The sequence below is a fragment of the Sinohyriopsis cumingii genome, chromosome 3, assembly GCF_028554795.1.
Source record: "Sinohyriopsis cumingii isolate HCF-2022 chromosome 3, ASM2855479v2, whole genome shotgun sequence".
In the NCBI taxonomy this organism is placed as follows: domain Eukaryota; kingdom Metazoa; phylum Mollusca; class Bivalvia; order Unionida; family Unionidae; genus Sinohyriopsis; species Sinohyriopsis cumingii.
Genome location: NC_142963.1, coordinates 100,401,268 through 100,425,646, shown reverse-complemented (window position 1 = coordinate 100,425,646; position 24,379 = coordinate 100,401,268). Strand labels below are relative to the sequence as shown.

At 34.5% G+C, this 24,379-nt stretch overlaps 1 protein-coding gene across 2 annotated transcripts in view; it reads right to left on the bottom strand.

The window, feature by feature from the left end:
* Nucleotides 1–9,596: 9,596 nt before the first annotated feature.
* LOC149803394 (uncharacterized) overlaps nt 9,597–24,379 on the bottom strand; it is a 28,676-nt gene continuing 13,893 nt past the window's right edge. For both annotated transcript variants that reach the window (XM_089953098.1, XM_089953097.1), the window contains exon 2: nt 9,597–14,860. In XM_089953098.1, coding sequence (XP_089809224.1) covers nt 14,378–14,803 — 426 coding nt within the window. In that variant the 5' untranslated portion in view covers nt 14,804–14,860 and the 3' untranslated portion in view covers nt 9,597–14,377. The remainder of the gene's footprint in view (nt 14,861–24,379) is intronic.

Here is a 24,379-nt window from a genome sequence, read left to right as displayed (position 1 = left end):
ATGTGTGAGTCATTTATTAATTTCTTGTGTATAAGTTATAATTATTGTACTACGCTGTTTATTTTTTTTTATATAATTTTCAATGTAGCTTGGGCTTACGTAGTATAATGCAAATATTTTCTATTCTTGTTTGTTACTTAGCAAGAGATTTATGTTAGCAATAAAACTGCATTTTATTAAGAAACGTTTAGTACCATAGAATTCTTATCGGACACAGACAGATTCACTTCTGAACCTGTTTATTGCTTTTAATGTCGTGCCGATAATGTTATTTGTATAGCTTACCGTTTATAAAGTCATTACGTGTTATCGTATATGCCCGTGTCATTCACAGTACACAGTGTTAGGTTTAATTTCAGCTGATCGGAGTTGAGATGGTACCAGTTGTACTAGAAGTTGACCAAAGCAGCTGTAAAACTGAACCATAGCAGCCATAGAGGTGAGAGAACAGTGTTGCTTGTCGAGTGATAATACTACTAATAATAATAATGAGGACTTTGTATAGCGCATAATCTTTAGAAGCTCTAAGCGCTTTACAACATTAGACAACACCTATAAGATAGAAAAAATAATGATATGATTACAAAAGCAAACGACATGAAATTAGAAAACATTAATAAAAACACATGCTGAGAATATTTAATATAGGAAACATTATTAGGTATTTAAGTTTGTTCTTGCAGTCGAAATAAGTGAGTTTTGAGAGCCCTCTTGAATGCGATCACTGTGTCTTTATGTCTAAGTTCAGTGGACAATTCATTCCACGTTGCTGGGCCCTGGTATGCAAAAGAACGCTGTCCATATGACTTTGTTTTCATAGTGGGAATAATGAGTATACGATTGTCAGAAGAGGAGAGTAAGTATCTTGCTGGTGTGTACACATGGGTGAGGTCGGATAGGTATGTGAAACGTAGCAGCGGGGAGGGTTGCTCTGATCGTGGTACTCTGAGTATGATCCGAGCAGCTGTGTTTTGAACTTTTTGAAGTTTCTGGAACAGATATTGAGATGAACCAGACAGAACTGAGTTACAATAGTCCAGTCTTGAAAGTACTGAAAGATATTTGCTAATTGAGCTGATGCGTCTCAGCTCAAGATATGCAGCCTTGCATATGTTCACGACATGTTGGTGCAATGTGAGAGTACTGTCCAGAGTAACACCTAGGTTTCGTACTGATTGTGTGAATTTAATGTTGGTGTTGCTGATATTTATTGTTTGAGGTAAAGGATGTGAATGAGAAAGTCTTTGTGCTGTCATCAGAATGGCCTCAGTTTTAGCATCATTCATCTGCAGCTTGTTACATGTCATCCATGATTTCACATCAGAAATGTACCTCTCTACACCTTGGATGGTAGCATCAACTTCAGTTGGGTGGCTAGATTTGTATATTTGGGTGTCATCAGCGTACAATTGGTGAGACACTGGATGATAATATATGACACTTGAGAGCGACTGAGTGTAAAGAATGAAGAGAACAGGTCCAAGAACAGACCTCTGCGGAACACCACAACATAGATCAACGGGGCTGGAGTGTATTCCATTTGCAGATACAATTTGTGTCCTGTTGGCCAAGTAGGACTTGAACCACAGTAAGGCTGTATCATGAATGCCAAATACATGCTGATACAAGCTGGGATAGAACAACCTTTCTAAGATTTTTGATATGAATGGGAGATTAGAAACTGGGCGGTAGTTCTTTAAATCGTTATGAGAATTCCCCGGATGAGAGAGATGTATTAATAACATCAGTTAGTGAAGGCAATACTGGATCTAAGCACTCAAGCATCAGTGATGTTGGAATTTGATCAAGTTCACATGACTTTGGTGAAGTCTTCATCAGGATTGTACGTACGAAATCCATAGAGACAGGTTCAAATGCTGCTAATGGTTGCCGCTCAAATTCTGTATCCCAACTGTATGGTGACGACGAGTCAATTGAAATTGTGGTGCCAAGCTTATCTCTAATGATTTATACTTTGTCACGGAAGAAATTTGCAAACATGTCCGGAAGGTCGACTGGAGAGAAGGTAGTTGGAAGTGGTGTAGATTCGTTCCTTAACATTAGCTTGTTAGTAATCTCGAAGAGCTCTTTGCAGCTGGAACTTTCCATGATCTTAGTAGTGTAGTGGGCTGATTTCGCTGCATGGACTATATTTGTGACATTCTTCTTAGCGGCTTCATAGATTTGCTTATGAATACTGAGTCTGGTGGAAAGCCAGAGCCTCTCAGCTTTACGGCGGTCTCTTTTAGCAGTGCGAAGCTGGTCCCTAACACTGCTAGACAATGGAGAAAACTTTTGAGTTGATACTCTGCACTTGGTAGCTGGGGCATGTTTGTCAAGCAATGAACACAGGCAGTTATCAAGCTGATCTGCGGTAGGAGGTAAGCAAGTTGTTAGGTTAGCTTGGATGTCGTGCATTAGTTTGGTTCTATTTATCATACGGAGGTTTCTCTTAGTAGCAGATAAAGGTGGAGGGTTAGGGACTGATACGTCCAGATGGCATATAATGCAGAGGTGATCTGATGCAATGCCATGGGATTCCAGGTAGGACCATAGAATGCTATCATCAGGTCTATGAAGAATCCAGTCTAAAATGTAACCATGTTTATGGGTGGGTTGGTTAACTGACTGTTTGAGGTTGACAACATTAATGGAAACTATGAATTTTGATGTATTTGGATTTTCGGGACAGTCAAAGTGAAAGTTAAAATCTCCAAGAATAATCAGGTTGCCACCTATCGAATTTCCAGAGTCCAGGAGATTCGGAAACTGCTCCAAAAAGAGAGAGTCAGTCAGCTTTTTTTCTACTAGGATGAAGGCGGTATAGGCAGAAAGAAAATGAGTAACAGGTGATCGGGCATTGCTGACCGTTTTGGTAGGCGCTGATTGCTTGATTGATCAAGGAATTGAATGGTGATCGGTGACTACCTGGAATATCGACTGCTTTATTGACCAGTGTGACTGGTAGCCAAGTGTGCTGGGGATATAGTGTATAACTCCATACATGTAATCTTTTAGCCGTGGGCTAAATTTTGAGTTTGTAATACCCAGTGGCTTTGCGAGTGTATAGATATTTTGTTTGATATCTGTCCCTTGTTTTTATCATTTTACTATTTTAGTAAAATAACTCATTTTTCACTGTTTGACTGAATTATTTTTACTATTTGAGTAAAACACATCATTCTTTTCGTCGTGTAAAATTACTGTGAATCATTCCCCTTTGTCGTTGTACTGTGTAAGGTCATTTATTTGTATTTTCATTTGTTGCATTATCAGTTTCGTGGGGATTATGTTAATTTGTCCAATATTTGGATCTTATACACGCACATATTAATGATAATTATTTTCTCATTCAAGTCATTGATCATTAAACATTGTATTTGTATCACCATCAAAATTGTTCTGTTATAAATTCTACACTTCTGGTAATTTTTTATGTTTTCCTGTAACTCATGAAAGCAAACCATCAGTATACATTAACATTATTCCATAGTTACTAAATATCAAAGTTTATCATTTTTGAAATTATTTGTCATCATTTACAAATACGTACATATAGTACGCTAGCCCCAGGTTTCATTATTGAAGTTTAAAATAGTTATTACAGTTTTGAATGATTATTACAGTTTAAAGGCTTATTACAGTCTAACTATTTATCACGTTCATGCAACACATATTTGTGCAGATGTGCACGTGAGTAAGGTGAACATTACAGATTTTATTCAAGAGCGTTTATTTGTTTTCCTGCGTTTATCATGGTATAAACTATCAGTTGCCAAATCACACAGATTACAGTTTTAGGACATTACTGTAACGTATAAATGCTTTCATAAGGCTTCTTTTACTTAGTTATTTATAAAACACTGGATTCCCCATCAACAACGTAATAGCTGCTCCAAAATGAGACAAGTCATTTCACCAGTGGTAGGCGATCTAAAGTTTGGGATATTCCAAAGTATGGTCTTCTTATTTTATCTAAATTGGCACATCTAGCCTGAGTAAAAGCAAATGCTGTGCTACATAAAAATGATTTTAGGATTTGATGTTGTTATGGGCGGGTTCAACGTGATTTGGCAGATTCGGTATTATCCAGACTCTTGAGTAACCAACTTTCATTTCTTTAAAAAAAAAAATTGTGTTTACTAACAGGCTCTGCTATATACGGCAGGTCATTAAAAATGAAATTAAGACTACCAGTAAATGGTTATTGTGATAGCGGTTCAATATTTTATAAAGTAAAAACATTGACCCTGACTTGTTACGTAACTTTGCAGGCTTGGGGTCCAAAAGTTTTAATCTTTGTCTTTGGACCCCCTCAGCCCATCGCCATATTCATTTACCTACTGTTTTAATTTCGTTTGTAACTAGCCCAAGTGAAAATGCTGTAGCCCTAATGTTTCTCGTGGTCGACTTTGAGCTTCTTAGCTCGTTTGTAGGGTTTACATACGAGATCTTTGATATATAAAACATCTTGGGTTTAGGGCATCCTTCCTCTTCGCAACATTTAAGATATTTCGGTTTGTGGTCATCATGCTGTTCGTCGACAAATGATTCAAAGTCAGTTGGCTCATTTGGAATGCTTCATAATTCAGCTTGTCAAAGGCCACTTGAGCAGGCACGTCAGATATCTTTGGTCAGTGTGTTCAATGTCTCCATGTATGAAATTTATCTAATATGACAAATTTAGCGAAAGTTTCTTTTTTAATTCTTCCTTTTCGGATACAACATTTGCACGTAGAATAAGGCTACACAACATATCCTGACCTAGGTTACTAGTATCCAGATGTATATCAAAATGTAGTCAAGAACGGTGATTTTTTTTATTACAAAGTAATCACAAAGACTTGTTATTTGATTCAATTAAAATAAATTATTTAATATTCAGAAGAAAAATTCCATTTATATTTTGATGTGAAGGCATTGGTGTGTATGCTACTCTTACAGTTTTTACATTTGGTTATTTTGTACTTGACTCTATAAATGTTGGTACAAAGCAGCTTTATACAATTTATACAGAAACAAACGCAGATCACATGGATACGTTATGACCAATGGGAATCGTATATAAGTTAGCCAATTAATACCATTGTAATTATACGAGAATAATACCTTACAATCATTTATGTCATCGAAGTCCGATAAAAAGATATTTTCAAGATTGTATCAGTTTGCAAATATTGCTTCAATACAGGTGCTCCGGGTGGCTGAGTGGTGTACGGCGCTTATGTAAGAAACGTACTTCAAGGTCATATCCATTGTCTATTAGTCTAAGCCTTCTGTTTGAATTTTATCACCCGATGTGTACAGAACGTGTTCAAACAATCCATTTTAACGGATTAATCGTTAAGGATTGATTGTTTTGGTTCCAGCTTATGAATTTGTCTCGTTATTTTGTTCTCTATCGAGAATGAATGACGTAACTTATAACAAAAATGTAAAAATTTGAGACTGATATCAGTATCAACCATTTGCCAAGAGAAATCAATTTTGTGAAGTGAAGTGATATTTATGCTAAAATTTGCTCTTATTTTGTGACTAACTTAAATTTAATTCCCGAATTTTTGTAAAAGGTAATTATCTTTTGAGTTTTATATAAACTCACAAAATACAAAAGGTACAGATTATATTTGGGTCGCTCCAGTCCATCATTCTTTTCATTTTAATGACAACAACCTTGAAATCAAACTTCATGGTATGTCCTGGACGTTTCTAGGTTTAAATTTTTCTCTGTCAGTCAGTTTTAAAATATATTCTCAAGAGGAACATAAGTTACTTTGTGTATGAATTTAAGAAACACTGAACTTAAAGATTTAAACAATGGAACATCCGTCATCTCTCTACACGTAAAAAAATACCACCTCACAACACAAAACAAAGAAAACAAAATATATACCTAAAATGTATGTGTGTGTGTGTGTGTCCGTGTGGTTTAGATTTTTAACACAGCTTTATTAATTTTTCAGTCATATCGCTACGAAGCCTGCAGTGTGGCAGTTTATAGTGATGTGTAGCGCTGAGGTATCCTGCGGCAGACATGTATATTCATGTCCCACCCTGTCACATTATCCTGACATCAAGCCGACAAATCCTAACACTAATTTCCGAATGCTGAGTGCCAATCACGGCATCTGCTTGTACCATTTTTATAAGTCTTTGGCATGAGGTTCGAACCCGCGACCGACTGCATCCGAGACGGACGTTCTAACCATACAGGCCACCGGAGCGGTTATACATAAAAATAACCATTAAATATGATGATAGAATTAATTCACAGCTGACTGAGTTAAATCTTTTCCAAAGGGACTAATGAGTTTTAGTTTAAATGTTCTTAAGATGATTGCATTCTTAAAAGCGTGTATTAACACATTACCAGTTACTAATGACATTGCCGTTTTTTAATTAAAGAAAACCTTCGAGAATTTTTTTCAATAGAAAATTTAAGTCAAGTAGCTGTATGATCTTTATCTAGGATTGCCGTAAAAAAATCGCACGTTTCATACCAGTTGAAACTGGCCTGATCATGCAATGAAAGGAGAACATGATAAAAAAAGTGCACAATTGTTAAAAAACAAGACGGAAATGCATCTTTTTTAAAAATTTAGTTTATTAAAGCGCTATTATAACAGCAAATATTTAAATATCAACATTGAACCATTTAACGAGACTGGTGGCACGAAAGTAAGCATCGATAAGAAATTGGACATTAAATTGCCGTTTTAGACAATTTTGGTGAAATATTGCTTCAGACATGGATATTATGTAATTCAAGTATTTAAAGTAAAGAGCTGCAACACTTGGTACAGTTGCCAGCTGTTAGTAATATATGCTTGGCAAGATGTGAAAGCCCACGATGCAAAAATGCTACGTTTTTTTTTGTGACCATATGACTGTGACATCTGCGTAGAAGGACGTGAAGCCCGCAAAGTACAGCTGCTATATTTGGCACAGTGGCCAAGTAGTTGTAATATGCTTAGTAGGATGTGAAAGCCAATAATGCACAGCTGCTACGTCTGTTACAGTGGTCAAATGATTATGATTACAACTTATGCTTAGAAGGACCTGAAAGCCCATGATGCACGGCTGCTACGTTTGACATAGTGGCCAAATGGTTGTAACTTGCTTAGTAGGATGGAAAAGCCTCTGATACATTACATTTTATAATGTGTAGGAATAAAGAAATTGGTATTACATAATTATAAAAAATCCAGGACCCTTTAGTTTTTAAACAGCAAACAAATTCACACGATCCATTAAAAATTGAAATATAGAGCTGTATCGTCGAATATATTTGAGCAAGAAACTTAAGGTCAAGCAGTGAACTCCATCATTTTTATATTACTTTCAAATAAACGTGTCCTGGTAATCATGGTCACATAACCTGGTTCATTACGTATTGCTATTTAATGTCATGTATATAGTGGTCACCTGCCAATATAGTCATTGATCACCCTAAAAGGCTCCAAAGTCAGTCGGCATACATATACACGTGTCTTAAAATGTGATAGTTCAGGATTTACTTACAGAATTGGTAAGTTTACGACACTCGCTTCATTACTACCAGAATAAGATTATTATCCAGAATATAATAAAAAATCTTAAAATTCATAATCTTGCAATGAGTTCCCATTTTTCATCATAGAAGACAATATATTTGCCATAAACTAGTTGATATGGTGTATGAATCAGTAGTGTATTATATGTTTATGTCTTGATCCTAAGTTTCAATAAAAGTATTTATATACCAAACTTATCAATCAACTATGATTTCAAGATCTTGGCCTACGTTACTAATGTCTTTTGTCATTGTATTTCTAGCTTTTGACTAATTACAAAATGGATCCATTTAAATTATTATTACTTATATCCCAAAGTTACATACTTTTATAATTGAATTATTTTCGTATGTATATGTATATCCAGAATATCCTTTTCCTTCTAAAGCAAAATCTGCATATTTGTAATGACACGAACGAACATAAAGAAGGTTGATGTATTGGATATTCCTCGTTCTATTAATATAAACAACACAATTATTACCATCCCAAACATTATTTTACAATTGACCATCAAACACTGAAAGCCTATTCCAGTTTATATGATGAATTTAGTATCGTATTTAAAAGAATTAAAAGTGCTTTATGCATATAAACGGCCTTGTAAATTACCTTAAATAGCTCATATTCAATTAAGTTTTGACAATAAAATAGTTTTACACTAAGTAAAGTTTATCTCAATATTTACAAAGAAATAGGAGCGAGCAAAATTACATGTCATACGGTGTTTGACATCAATTAGCGCATGGTATGTTCAATATTATTTTTTTCTTGTCAGATTAGCGATACCGAAAAAAGAAGGCTGAAACATCTGCATAGACTGTTGTATTATTCCTTTTTAACACACGCTGATTATGTATGCACTTAAAGTGGAACGATGTATGGAATTAGGGCACTATTTAGGAGCCTTGAGTGGCAACCTGTTTTGATTTAGGAGCCTTGAGTGGCAACCTGTTTTGATTTAGGAGCCTTGAGTGGCAGCCTGTTTTGCCTTCTTGGCTAATTAATATCCGGATAATCTAAACCGTCTTCCCGAATTTGAAGTCATTTACATTCAAATTTCAATTGAAATATCCTCAAATTCAATTCGTTTCAAGAATTTGTGCAGCTCTTATTTTACGTACAGAAAAGTCCAGTCTTTTTTTGCCCGTATTTACTATCACTAACGAGGTTTTTGGTGTTCGGACCAATCGGTATTGTCTGTCACAATTATCATCAGTGTTTATCCAAGTCTTTCGGAGTTTCGGTCTTAATGACAAAAAGCCGTTGTTTGTCATTCAAGATCTGCATTGTACTGACATGATGTAAACTACAAAGGAAACGAGATTAATAAAAAACTGCAACATAATGTTTTGACGACAATATAATAAATGCAAGTTATTATCATATATGTAAGTGTGAAATACAAAAAAATAGTGCAGAAATAATTTTAATATTTTTAAAATTCCTATCATTTTCAGCAAAAAAGCAGACTCTAATATTTTCTCATTTGAAAATACAGAAATTCACATCATGCCATGCGACGATTGCTTGTGTGTGCAAGATTAGTTCATCCCACATGAACAGTTCTCTCCAATTATTGAAATGTGTATGATCAGCCAATAATCCATCCTAAACTGAGGGGTGAACTTACCAAAGGTGGGTTCGGGGGTCGGAATGGTGTGCTGAAAATTGAATTTAATCTTCAAAACTTCGATTCATAAGCAGGTGTGGTATATAATAAAACGGAAATGTTCTTCCTGTTGCGCTAATACCAGACATATTTCATCGTGTCGTACGGAATACGAACCGCACTAAGAATTATAATTGAATTTAAACGTACCAAAATAAATTATATATATATATATATATATATATATATATATATATATATATATATATATATATATATATATATATATATATATATATATATATATATATATATATATATATATATATATGACGTATTATTATTTTATTATTATTTTATTTTTTCATCCATATATGTATATATGTTCACATCTGAATGTACAAGATTTTGCATCATCCTAATCATCCTATATTGCGACGCGTGATTGTGTGTGCCTTTTTAAATTACGCTTGCTGCAAGAGAAATGGGCAATTTGTAAACTTGAGTAATAAATATAATTTGCATTTCAATTCAGGAATTGAAATTAAATTTTACGAATATATTTTGCTTGCAACCGTTCGATACGGTGCTAAGTTATGTGCCCTGTACTACCATACACATTCAGTGTGATTCCTCCATTAGGAAGGATAATATAGTTGTTACAATGTACACATTTGGTGGTGCAATACAGCCCGGAAATAACCGTAAACGTTGATAACTGTATAGCACTCATTTCCGACTGAAGCTTCTGAAACCTTTTCTATGAAATGGCCTTAGCGTAAAATGTAACTTTTTTACTAAAACATTTGAGGAAATGGTCCGGAATTCTTTATTCGAAGAAATGGTACAAAGGACTGACATTATCACATGGAAGCAAGCTCAAGACGTTGAAATGAAGCAAATACGAGCCGCCATGTCATACATAGTCGAATGCTTTACATTGTATTCATTTCACTTAAATTTATGGATAAAGGGACCTATACCAGCATTTTTAGCCATGCCATAAAATATTTAAAGTGTATGCTCTAGTTTTATGACAGTGAGACTTGTTTAATTATCTTAAGGCTTGATTGCGAAGACTCTCAAAGAATGTCACAACCAATCTGGGTTATTATTTTTCTAATTATAATCATCAACGAGTCTGAGTTACCAATTTGCTAATTTTAATCATCAACCAGTCTGATTTATCAATTTTCTAATTCTAATCATCTAGTCTGATTTATTTATTTTCTAATTCTAGCTATCAACCAGTCTGAGTTATCAATTTTCTAATTCTAATCGTCCGTCTTTGAGATTGCTTGAAATCCATTTAATATTTTTTATAAGCGGAAAAAGGAACGCTGACATGGAGATAACTACATTCGCAAATTTCGTTTGTCTACTTTTTCTACTGAATCACTCAATGTAACAAAAACAGTAATTTAAACATTTTTACAGGACAATCGTTAAATGTTTTCTTTCCAGATTTACAAAATTTGTTGTACGTGAAAAATAGTCCCAGACACAGTCATGCAATAATTAACATTTAAAAGTAGATTTTGTCAAAAAGCAACTTACCTTTCTGAAAAGATAGAACGTCTGACACAGACAAAAACATTTTTCAACACATTTCAAGTTGTTGGTACATTCATGTGAAATGACGATGACTGGACGCAGAGATTCAAGATTTACTACAATGTATTTGAGATCAGATATTTGCAATATCTGATTTAGAAAAGAAGAATACATTATTTCTTTGACTCTTCGATGTTGAAGCACGTAAATATATACAAGTTATCTTAATCGGAATTGCATTACATATTTTACTTAGTAAAATCGTGTGGTTCGATAAATTTTTCATTCGGAGACTGGTTTATGTCCACATTCTTTTCTGAACAGGAGTGAGTTTATTTGTATTTACTCCTATAAGTTAACATTTAAACCAATATTGTATATAGAGTGAATTCCATGTTAGATTATATCACTCAACCCTCTCCCTACGCCTGCCATAAATTGACTAATTGATATATTCCCTTAGTTTTATTTGTTGTTCTTCTTCTTGTTTGGGGTTTAACGCCATGTTTCAGCACGTGATACGCAATAGATGGCGTAACGAGTCCCGGTGGGGTAAATTGGCCACATTTGGACAGACGAGATCTCTTTCCCCAATTTCCATTTCTCAGTTGAATCGAAAAATGGACACCAAAATGTTTAAAGTGATAGTAAAAACAAAACGTTCCAGAAGGCGCGTAAGGAAAAATTTCCATGATCACAGCCAAAAAGTAAAAAGAATACTCCGCAAGAATTTTATCTACTTATTTTAGACCAGTCAGCATGAAGTGATGTTTTAACATGTCATGTCAAAAATACGAAACGTCAAATACCGGAAGTAAAGTGTACCGATTATGTGATAAATTAAGAATCTTCAGTCACTACGCCTTTCCTTTGCATGACCTTATTTGTAACTTCATTAAATGTTATTACACGTGTTACACATATAAAGGATCTCAAATGGAAAATTATATATTATTCAATTTATTAAATTTGATGAATAATGTAGCCAAGGCTCGGAAAGGCTGGCATTGTTCAACGAGTTCCATAGATTTAATATTACATCATTACCCATTACCCATTTGAGATTCTATTCATCACATAGTTTTTATTTAAATGGAAATCATTTAGAGTGAAAGAAGAAGGACTCATTTCGTTCATTCAGACCAGATTGCTGCACCTTTCACTCGCTGCACGTAAAATTAGTCACAGACGCTAGCTGAATTAATAATGTACAGTTATTTCAAAGCAGATTTTGTTACAAAACTCTAATTCAAAGAGCAATTATCCTTCAAAATAAATAGAACTTTTGACACAGATCGTCTTTTCTCAACATTGCATCTTTGTTAAGACTTCGGTACATTATGGTGTGATATCGTTCACTCATGTTAGGTTAGACGAGCCATATAGTAGTTCGGCCTACATACATCTATTTAGAATGTTTACAGAATTGTAACCTAAATTGTGTCAATTCCACTGCTAAGCATTTGCTGGATATTCATGTCAAGGTATGATTACTGGATGCAGAAATTTAAGATATATTGTATCCGAGACTTATAAACATCTGAGCCACGCTTGTCATTGTCGTCGGGTGAGATCCCTATTACAGGTTTCCCCTCCAAGCCCTCTATCAATTTGCTGATCCCGTTTGTTTCATTTGTAGCAAGCCCCTGTATGGTAAATTTGTCATATTTCGAAAGACGTATTCTTTATATCTAAATTCCCTTTGGGCAATCGATTCGACAAATGTCCGTCAAAACGTTGATAATAAAACAATGTTTCAGAAGCCCGGCTAAGGAAAATTTACACTGTCTTAGCCAAGCACTGAGGAGAATACTGCACAATAATATAGGCTTATTTGGTCCAATCAGAATCAAATAAAATGATATATTGACATGTGGTCATATAAAAAATATTAACCTGCAGACCCAATATGTAATGTGTCCAACTATGTGATAAACAGAATATCTGAAATGGGTAAGAATTTAATATTGAATTTATGAAACGAGTTTAATATAATCCAGCTTTTGAATTAATAATGTGAAGATCCATAACCAGAAACAATTAAAAGTAGATTTGTTTGAACAAATTATAATTAAAATAGCAGCTCAGAGAACAACAACGGTTCTCCGATATAACTTCCTGTGAGACGTCAAATAGTTAGCTCAAGTCAGGTTAGATTTCGTTTATTCTGGCTCAGAAGATGCACCTTGCAACGAGCCCCTGTGGAGTAAATTGGCTATATTCCGACCGACCTATCATTTTTTTTTTCTCAATGCCCGTTGGGCAAACCGATTTGAATAAAAGCCGCGAAAATGTTTACAGCCAATCAGTAAAGAAAATACTGAACAAGAATTTTATGAGCTTATTTGGACCAATACGATTCACATAAGTGATATGTTAAAATATTGACATATCAAAAATATTAAACTGCACACACTATGCTTAAAGTTAATCAGATATGTGTTAAATGCAAAATATGATATGGACATATTAAAGTAAATAACATAGTGGTCATGTGATAAATATAGATAAGAAGTTGATCTACTCATTAATAGGTGAAAGCTCCCTCAAGCACATACACACAACAACATCGTTGTTTTGTATTTTTTAAATTGTACTACGGATTATGCGTATATAGTTATTGCTAATACAGATCTATACAAAATGTTGACATGTCTTGAATTAAATATTCCGCAGAATACTTATAACATATTTTAAAATTCCTATTTGAAATAAATTTACAGTATGCTTATTGTGACCCCAAAAATGAGTACCATTTTGTAGGGAAAAAAACCCATCTCGTCATTGCTATATTGATAAACAATATTTTATTCAGCTAAGAACATATTTTGACCTTAAGCAACTCCTAAAATCTAATGCATTCAAAGACGTATATAAACATTGTAATATATTAATGTTAATAAAGCATAATAAAATATTGTTCTGGTAACAAATCTCAGACATGGCACATTTGCAGGAACTGTGTGCTGTAGACTAGATACGACCAATGCACAGTTAACAAGCTAATATTCATGACAACACAGTCATATTTACAACTGAGTAAATGTATGTATGTATGTATGTATGTATGTATGTATGCATGTATGTATGTAGACAACACAGTCATATTTACAATTGAGTAAATGTATGTATGTATGTATGTATGTATGTATGTATGTATGTATGTATATATACAGGCAGATAGATAGATAGATTGATAGATAGATAGATAGACAGAAAGATAGATAGATAGATAAATGGATGGATGGATAGATGGATGGGTGTGAATGTAGGTGTACATATCAGAACATATATAGTCAATATCCTATATCATATGACGTTTTTGACATAATAAAACTGTGTACATAATTAGCGATTATGAGAAAACACATATTTCTTATATTTCTACTGAAGGCTAGAACATACGCTTCCGTGAAGCATTACAAAAGGGGATCACTTGGACAACTATTGACAAGAAAAATGCTTCAATCAGGAGTCAAAACGCACTGTATTTCATCATAAATTGCATCATGGGAAATTGTGCAATTCAACTATTCTAGTCTTACATGTCGCTCACTTTCGTGTGGTGCAAAACAATTGCTGGAGAAAGGCATCTCTACCGTTCTTCCGTGACAATGCAATAAATAAATAGGTCGAGACATGTGTAACTTAGTTTGAATCAGTAACCCTTTCGTTTGACCATGGCATACTGTGTCAGTTGAAGCTCTCCTTTTCGCTTGTCCCCTCTTTCAAGAGTTCCTGTTACACAGTATCCCTGCTGAAAGTCCTCATTACTAACATTAGTATTTAAAACCATACGGAAATCTGGTATGGAAATGTCCTTGAACTTGCCTGTTATCACCATAGTTCCATTGCCTTTGTCAATCATTTTTCCTTTGGTGGATACCTTTTTTGATCCTATGACCTCGACAATTTTTACTCGTGATCTACTCCACCAATAGGTTTTGAGAAGCCAGTAGGACATGAGAGCAGGTTGAGCCCAGCCTTCGTAAGGAAATAGAAGTACTTTTGTTGGGTAGCCTTCATAGTTGAACACCTTTCTACAACACTTGCCTCTCGTCTCGTAGTAGAAAAGCTGAACCATTCTTCTTGCGTCGATGATTTCCTATGCTTCTAGCTCATATTTCGTGGACCCTTTACTCTGAAAAAAAGACCCAAAAGAGTCGCCATTTATTGCATACAGAGAAGTTAGGAAAGTAAACAAAAATAAGTTTCAATATATTAATATAAATATTATATTTTATGATTGCAAAATAATGACACAAAATAATGCATATAAAATAAAGATCAAAACTCATTTGCAAAATTATTGTATTTTTTCAACCCTTGTATATAAATTATTTATTAAAACAAATCGATTTTTTTCTTCAGCTACAGATAGTTGATGTCTAATGTAAACATCTTTTTTAATCATGTCTGATGTGCTTTTCCCTCAGATGGCAGAAACGTTACATCATCTACATTCATGACATGTTCTCATCAATTTTAAAATTGCTTTGAAGTTATCATGCACTGCTAACAATCCGTGCGAACTTTAATTGACTCAGTACAGGGAATTGACAGATGGATGATCAGATAGATTCATAAATGAATACGCTAGCAGCATGAAACCCAATGAACACAGGATTTTACGTTTTGGTCGACGCATACTTGTTTGACGTTTCCGTGAGACTGGTTCTGTTGCAGTGGGAATGCTAAAATAGGCATATATTAGAGATGCTGATTATTTCTAAATACGATTTCTAATATCTTAATAAATGCTAAGATTGGTGATTCACATCTATTGTCATCAAAAAGGTTAATGTAAAAATGGATCTCTAAAGCTTAGTGTTACAAAGGGTTATTCCATCCATCACTTAAATATCGTTTCGGTTTCCGATTCACACAACCGGAACCTTTTCCCATCTCATAAAAGAACATAATAAGTTTTAAAACAAGGTCAACATTGTAAAGCATATTTCAATTATTTTGTAAATCACGAGGTAATATTTATGGGAATAAATAATAATGTAACCTTCTGATTCAAAAAAAAAAAATGTACCAGAAATGAATTGCTACTACAAAGCGAAAAGAACAAGATATTTGGTCACATATGTCTAGCTGAAAATTAGGAATTATAAAAATGAAGTCGTAGAATGACCTGCACGCAAGTTCATACACACACACACACACAGACGCACACACACACAGACACACAGACACACAAATATGTATATATGTATATACTTCCTCTGACCCCTCCACTCCAATGTATACGCGCATTAAAGCGTCGCCAAGACGATGAAGTACTTGCCAGATACATATAAAATCCATATTGTGCATTATTTATTCAGAGGAATTTCCACATTTTACGTCTACATTTATATAAGTGTGATACTAATAGTTAAAAGAGAGAGAGAGAGAGAGAGAGAGAGAGAGAGAGAGAGAGAGAGAAAGAGAGAGAGAAGAAGAAGAAGAAGAAGAAGAAGAGAAAGAAGAAGAAGAAGAAGACAGAGGGAGAGAGAGATTGAAGGTGCGGCACTTTTGTGCGCATAGTGTCACCAAATTGTGCGAATTCTGAAATTTATGGGCACCATACGTCCATAGTGACCATCAAATAGAGTGCGGGAGTGATCCTCAGTAAAGGATAAGAAAACACATATCACGCTATGAAAAGAAACGCGCGGATAGACGGAGCAAAATCTTAAAGACAAAAGCCTGTAAAGACGGACAAGTGCAAATTCTTATAATGAATTTATTCTTTTCGTGATCTACTTGGAATGGTACTGATATGGGCAGATGTTTTACATCTTTAGAAGGTACTGCTGCTTTAATGGCCAGGGCAGCTGCACTTCTCAGGCAGGGCTCAACGGCACTGACAAATTTTCAAGCACTTGCTGAACAAGGCCGAGGTCCTAAAGCAAGTCTAGATGGCTTCTACCTCCAAACAGCTTTTAATCCTCTTTTTATAATATGGTGCTGATTGTGGTGGGCGTGGTCCTGCTCTTGCTGCTGCTCATGTTACTATTCATTTTCCTATTCTTCTTCCCCTGCCGCCCTGCCTTCTATTGGCAGTCATTCAAATTATTCTTGGATGGCGGCTTTTACTTCTTCTGTCATATATATATATATCCTCTCACTTGTGAGAAATACAGAAGAAAGGTTGATGATGAGCCAGTATTATATCAAGTATGTGTTAGTCGCACAGTCTGATTACAATTTATGTGATTATTTAGAATTTACAAAATTAATTGCTTTCAGAACCTAGAATACAAGGTGTTCTTAATATTTCTAAAGATGTTATCTAAAATTGGGTAGTGTCACCCTTTTCATTTTAAGTGTTTCTAATTATATTCACGCAATATTTTCAAGTATTTTTTTAAAACAAAGATGCGAATGGATGACATTTCTATTTAACTAAGTTCTTATCGAAAAGGGTTTTAGAAGTAACAATGAAAAGCCTCAGACAATCTGACTTTCCTCGCCTTTGGAACAGCTCTTTGTTTACGGTGGCGGAGGAGTCATAAAAATTATTCGAGGTGGTCTGGCGACTGAAATTAGCGTCTAATGTGGCCCTGTTTGTTTCAATCAAATCAGCGTAACAGTGAAGTTGCTTTTGACTCTGGATGGGTGATGTAGGTCTGCCGCATGACGCGGTTATCTATTCGGCGATTTATATATGAGCAATGCCAGTGAGATCACTGTATTTTTCATGCCAGTAGTTGCTGACTTCCTCCAATGGCTTTTGGATACTTTGTTTTGTCCCCCTCTGGTGGCAAATATAACCAGCCGATGGTCTTCAATATTTACTTTCAAAGTTACATTAAAGGTCCAGAATTTCAATGTCTATTGTCTGATCGCAAGTGTACTGCAAGGTCTGTTGACGAAAGTTTTCTGCAGGCTCTTTGTTTGCAACAGCGATCGCCTGAGGGTTTAGATTTGACTTGGCCCAGGTTTGGGGTAGCTTCCTCACTTTCGCTACTTGTTTCTTTCACTGTCGCATATTCCTCTTTCTCTTTTCCTTTCTGTCCTTTCTACTGTGCTCTACCTCCTTTTGTCAATCATTATCGTGATTGGGAGTGGTGTTGCTGCAGTCTTTTTGGGATCACCGATAGGGGTAATCAGCTAAGGCTGAATCTTCAGTGTTTGATACGTCAGTCTATCTTCCTGTTTACCCTGTTACCTTCTTCCGTTGTCGTTTATGTTTCCTCCCATATCAGATACGAGTTGTTCTTCTCACCTGTAGTTTTATACGCCACCATGATTCAATGTTCAGGGGTAGATCTTTGAGTGCATTCGGGGCTTGGAAGGGAATAATGATTTCCATCTCCAGCACTGTTTGTTGTGTGTTTCTTGTTGCTCTGCACACTAAAGCTGACTGTAAATGGATGTCAAGCAAGACTGATATTTAATAGACAACGTGTTCTACCTATTGACTATGTACGAGGGGGAAATGGGTTTGATGACACTCATTTCGGGGATTAAATTTGTGTATACCTCACACTATTACCGAGGAATATTCGACATGTTCAGAATGAGAAAAACCAAAACAATCGACACATTATAATGGACGTCGAGTAGGAATGGAACCACAGCTCGACGCGTCATTGCTTGCACCGCAGGTGTCTTAATTTGTTGCATAGAAAAGTCATGTCTAGGCGAGGAAAAGTACAGCCGGAATACCCAAAACGTCAAACAAAGATCCCCAAGAAACGTCATGGATGTAATAAATGTTAAATTCTGCCCAGTCAGGCGATACACAGCAACCAATAGTATGTGAGCCACAAATCAATTATTTCTATGCTTGATGTATGTGATGGAAAACATGAATAGAGATAGATCGACTTAGAGATACGTAGACATTTAGCTAGATTTTGCTCTTATGGTGTGGAAGGGAAGGGAAATTAAAAATATCAGCATAAGACGATGTGATTTTTATTTCAAAATCAACAAACTTACTCACCAACCAACTCACTGGCAAGAAGATTAATGCTTAGGGAGATCCCTCTACATATACAATGTTACGTAATGAATGGGAATGATAAGATATATAAATGCTGGATGCAGTACACGATTTCATAGTGACCATATTTACATGGTTGGAAATGTTTACTGGGGAGGAGTAGGTTTTAGTGTACCATCGCCATTTAATGATTTCTAACGAACAACTCTACTCTTTGACAGTTTTTGATGAAATTTTGTCGAAAATAAGTCAGCAAGTATGAAAGAGAGAGAGAGAGAGAGAGAGAGATTTCCAAACTTGTCAAACTACCTAATGTATGTTTTTGTATGTATGTTAGAAGAAATTCATATTTTACTCGTTATCAACGTCATTTTTAAAGTAAAAACGTGTTATATATAATTCAGAGCAAACTAATTGGAATGATATATATATATATTTTTTTAATTTTCTGTGGCAATACAAAATTAGATCCCATGAACTCGGTTGAACAGCTCACAGCACCGGGTCCAGGGACTTTATAAACTAAGCACAGGACATAGCGTCCGATCCCGGAATTTTAAGAACCAATCACAGGTCACTGGACCTGGTCGAGGGATTGTAAGAACCAATAACAGATCACAACACCTGTTCCAGGGATTTTATGAACATATGAACAACTACACGAAGCCTTTCATTACAAACATCCATACAATCAGTAAACATAAACCGGATACAAAAGGAAGCAAACTGGATTTTTAATATTCTCTCAAACGATAAGTAAAATTAAGTTTTGATTATATCTACAAAACCATCGTGGAAAGGCATTGTTTAAATAAAATGTACTTTCTTAGACGTATCTCAAATGATTTAATATCCTATCTTTATTGTTTGTATCATTGGATTTTTGTTTCGGAAACTTTTCTAATCGGTGCACATTTAAAAGACACAACCACAACGACTTACTTAGTCATATATCATTTCCGTGTGACAATCGTTTAGAAACAATACGTTGAAAATAGTGAATTTATTTGGATGATTAGCATTACAAGAACATTTAAGTTATGACAATGGTGAAATGTGTGTTCTGGGGCATTTGTAACTCGGACAGTTGATACCCAGACAAATTAACAGGAGGCGTGAAATTTATTCCGGTAACCCAAAACTGGTCGAAGTTATTGAAATATGTTATTTAGATCAACGTTTACAGTCGTTGACATGATCTGTTCGTATGTGGAAATGGTTCATTCAAAACAGCAGGGAGTAATGCACTTCACATTAATCTTTACACAGTCATATAGACATAATCAGTCAGGGTTATGGTGCCTGATTATGCTGAAGGAAAAAAGGTACATAAAACAGTCTAAACATTTTAGAATCTATTGTCATGATTTGAAACACGCCATTGCAGTCGAATCGGGATGAATATTGTTTTCAAATTAATATTTATTTGTACATCACGCATCACCTTAGGTATCAGTAAGTAAATATGCAAATGTTTAGTATATGATATTCACGAAGATTATTCATTCAGTGGTGCTCTAAATAGAGAAATAAATAAATACGAAGTACACAGAGTCAATTCAATGATTACCATAAATCCATACGAGAGAGAGAGAGAGAGAGAGAGAGAGAGAGAGAGGGTGGGGTGGGTGGGTGGTGGTGCCTGAAGTCAGGGAAACTTCAAACATAAATGCTAAAATCTAATGTGCCAGGCTTACGTTGAATATATATATATATATATATATATATATATATATATATATATATATATATATATATATATATATATATATATATATATATATATATATATATGTGTGTGTGTGTGTGTGTGTGTATGTGTGTATGTGTGTTTTCTGCCTTTTGATTGACATTTATTGTAATCTATGATGTTCCTCGGACTTGAGTTAACTGCGAATTATTCTAGCAGACATGTCAGATCGATTATCTCGAACTTGATTAATTTTTCACAGACTTTAATTATTTATCTTGACTAAAATCTTTTACTTTCTGGTGCTGGCGAACATACCGTAACGTAGAAAAATCTGAGATAAATCGTCTCGATGAGAGTTCAGTCCAGATCGTGTTGCCATGTGTGTCGTGTGGCTAATTGTATGTTTGAACTGATTGGGACTACATGCTTTGTGTTATCTTTGCTTTGCATCTAGTCGAAAACTATTCCTGGAATCTTGCACAGCTTATTTATGTATGCCACGGGCATACCACATAATAAGGGTGATATAAGTCTTTTCATTTCTTATGCCAAAGTTGTCTCAATACGATCTTTCGTGTCGGTCCCAAACAATCAATTCATTTTACCTCTGAGTTTCTTCGTGAATGGTTACAAGTAACTATATTCTCCCAATCAATTCTTTTATTCAAAGAGTATCTCTGACTTGATATATTTCAAATATTTTAATCACAGACTACAATGAGCTTCGTGGTGAAAATCGATTGCATTCATAATAGATTTAGCCTTTTCAAGGCTTCGACCTGCACTTGGTACCCCTGAGCACGAAATTAAAACTGTTGTCTGGACCGTTTCCCTTCTTCCAACAGACCTTGTGGTTCTCTGTGTTTGATTAAATTTTGGATATCTTCACGTAGCTTTACCATTCTTTATTTTAAAAATATAGATCTTGATTCAATTTACTTCACTGGTTCTTATCTTTTTTTTGTATTTGTATCATTATAACATCTAAAATATTTACAGCTATAAAATCAAATATCAAAAGCCCGATAATGAAAACAGTTCTTATGTTCCCTAAAATAGAGCTGAGACTTACAGGCTCACCATGTATCTTTTTCGTAACCACTCAAAACCGACACGTGACGTCAGATGATGGAGTCATTAGTTAATAATGCAGTGCATGCTTGCTCAGGGTAAGAACCAACCGTAACTAATAATATAATTTTCTTAAGACTATTCGGGTGGCTTAGTGATTAGAGCATCCGCATGGAATGCGAGAAGTCGCGGGTTCGAACCCTGACCGAGTTATGCCAAAAACTTATAAAATGGTACTAACAGAAGCCTTGCTAGGCGCTCAGCATTAAGAGGCTATTGTTAGGACTGGTCGGACTGGTGTCAAGATAATGTTACTGGGGGGCACATCATGCTACATATTTGTGGCATGATGACCCAGGGCTAGACATCACAATCATTTGCCACACCGCATACATCGTAGCAATATGAATTAAAAATCGTTAAAGCTACGTTAAAAAATCACTTAAATACACGCACATAATTTAGTACCAATCTTGTATTCCACTATATATATATATATATATATATATATATATATATATATATATATATATATATATATATATATATAATTTCACAAGCAGATTATGTTTCAGACAACAGCTTTTAGACAATTAAATCATCTAACAAGTCAAGGACCTTCTTTTGTTACTTCATATCGTAACAGCTGTATGCATTAATCATTGCTCACATTTAATCTAGACGCAATACATATACGTATGTATGTGTTAGTCTTAATAACTAATATATCATATCTTATTATTTTTACAAACACCTTTCGTTATACTGATTAAACAGTAAAGTTCGTTTACTGTTTTGGTGTATTTTCCGCGTGTTAAAATAATTAAAACGCATACAAACACGTCCCGCCCCGTGCTTTAGGCATTAGGACAAAATAATCTGAATTTTATAAAACCACATCAACATAAACAAATAACGTGTTTAGGCTCGAATAAACAGTAACAAAAGAAAGAGTGAAACAACAAGCTTTGAAAAATATAACAAATAATTTATTTCCCTGGAAAAATACTATAAAGATGAAGAAAAACAATATGAGAATTTACGGTTTCCAGAATCAAATAAAAAAATAATACAAGAATAATCCACGAATAAAATGTTTGAAGTCCTACTATAGAAATGTTCTAATGATTCCAAGTTCGAGTGCTGATGAAGAATCCAAGATGGAAGGCGATAACGTAAGCTGCAGCCTGTACTGTGTTGACGTCTATTGCACATTGTAGAAACATAATTAATCCTCTAGTCTTGGAAATCCAAATAAAAATTTCAAGAATTTTTCTTGTTTAAGAGTTCTGTATGAATACAATAATATTTCTAGAGAAACTAATTAATTTTCTAGAGTCCAAATACTCTGAAGAAAAATTAACATACAACTTAAAAAAATCAAAACTTCAGTGCTGGTCACAACGAAGAAAACAACTTGACTTTGAGATCTCTTTCTCACTAAACATCACTATTCATACTAAATATTTCGGAAATGCCAAATGCAAAATAGAGGATGACGTGATCATGTTTACTTGTAAAAGTCACATAGCTCCTGTATGTCCTTGATAAGAACCAATCATTTTACTCCAAGAAAAAGTTGTTTACTTGACCCTCAATCAAGGCCAGGAACTAAGTCAAAAATAGAAACAAGTGTTTCTATTATTCTATTATTTCTATTATTAGGTATCGTTGGAAAAACTCAAGTCAAACTGAAGTTTCTGGAAAATATCATAGAAAACAAAATTACATTACACTGACATGTAAAGAAAATAAAAAGACTCCAAAACCCACACGCATTCAAATCAAACGCAGCTTAAATCAAATCTAAATTAAATCAAATATATGTAACAGAGCAATCTTTTAACTCTCACAAAAGAAGAATGTTTTATGATAGGTATTCATGGTTTTGGGTAACTTACTCAGAATTGAAACTATAAGGAAAAATAAAATAAAGAAAATCTTAAGAAAAACATTCAGAACTTTGTAGATGTCCTCAAATGCAAGCATGGAGTGGACACTTTTATAACAGTAACATCATATTCAAACCGTATTATTATTATTATTATTATTATTATGTTTGTTGTTGTTGATCATGTAATCATGGGAAATATTTATAAATAAATATTCACGTTAGATATTGTAGCTTTTCGTGGGTCGGTGATTCTTTCCAAAGGTTTTCCCGGGCTTTTACTCTACCATTTATACTGGCCGCCATATACAGCCTATATTGTGCTGAAAAGTGGCGTTAAACCCTACAACAACAACAACACGTTAGATATAAACGAAAACATAAACCACTTAAACTAAGCCAAGAACGTCACGGATAGTTTCACAATAGGTTTTCTACGATGGCCGACAATATCTTCATCAAGCAATTTAAAATACTTCTACTTCATTTTTTCAAAATCAACTTTTGAATGTCCAATTTTCTAAGAAATTGTTAATTTATTATTGATATAATTATGACGTCCTTCTCAAACTCTTCATTAGAATAGAAATTATTTTTGCTTCAAATATTTTACTGCAGATTTTGATAGAAAATAATTTATAACAAAATCGTGCCATTTTGAATGGTACCTTTAAAAGTTAAGTACAATTGTCATGCTAGAACATAAAGATCGTGCTTGTCAGGAAACATTATATATATATATTAAAAAGTAGGTGACAAACAAGAGTGCAAAAGTGGAGTCAAGCCAATTCAAGCACTTTCGTTATCTAACGATTTCTTTCTCAAGGCACAAAGCTAACAAAGGACGGTTTATGAGAAAACAACAAGATAGTATTGTTTGTGTAGCTTATATAAGACAAGTGTTATTTATTTTTTTGTTCTTGTTTCGTGTGTGCAATCGTGCCTTATTTCATTGTGTCATGAGGAACAATTCTGTAGAATTCAAAAAACGCTTTGAGACCAGTTTGTAAGACTTGTTTTGTTTTAAATTATTCGTTGATTTCTCTCAAACACCAAGATCGCA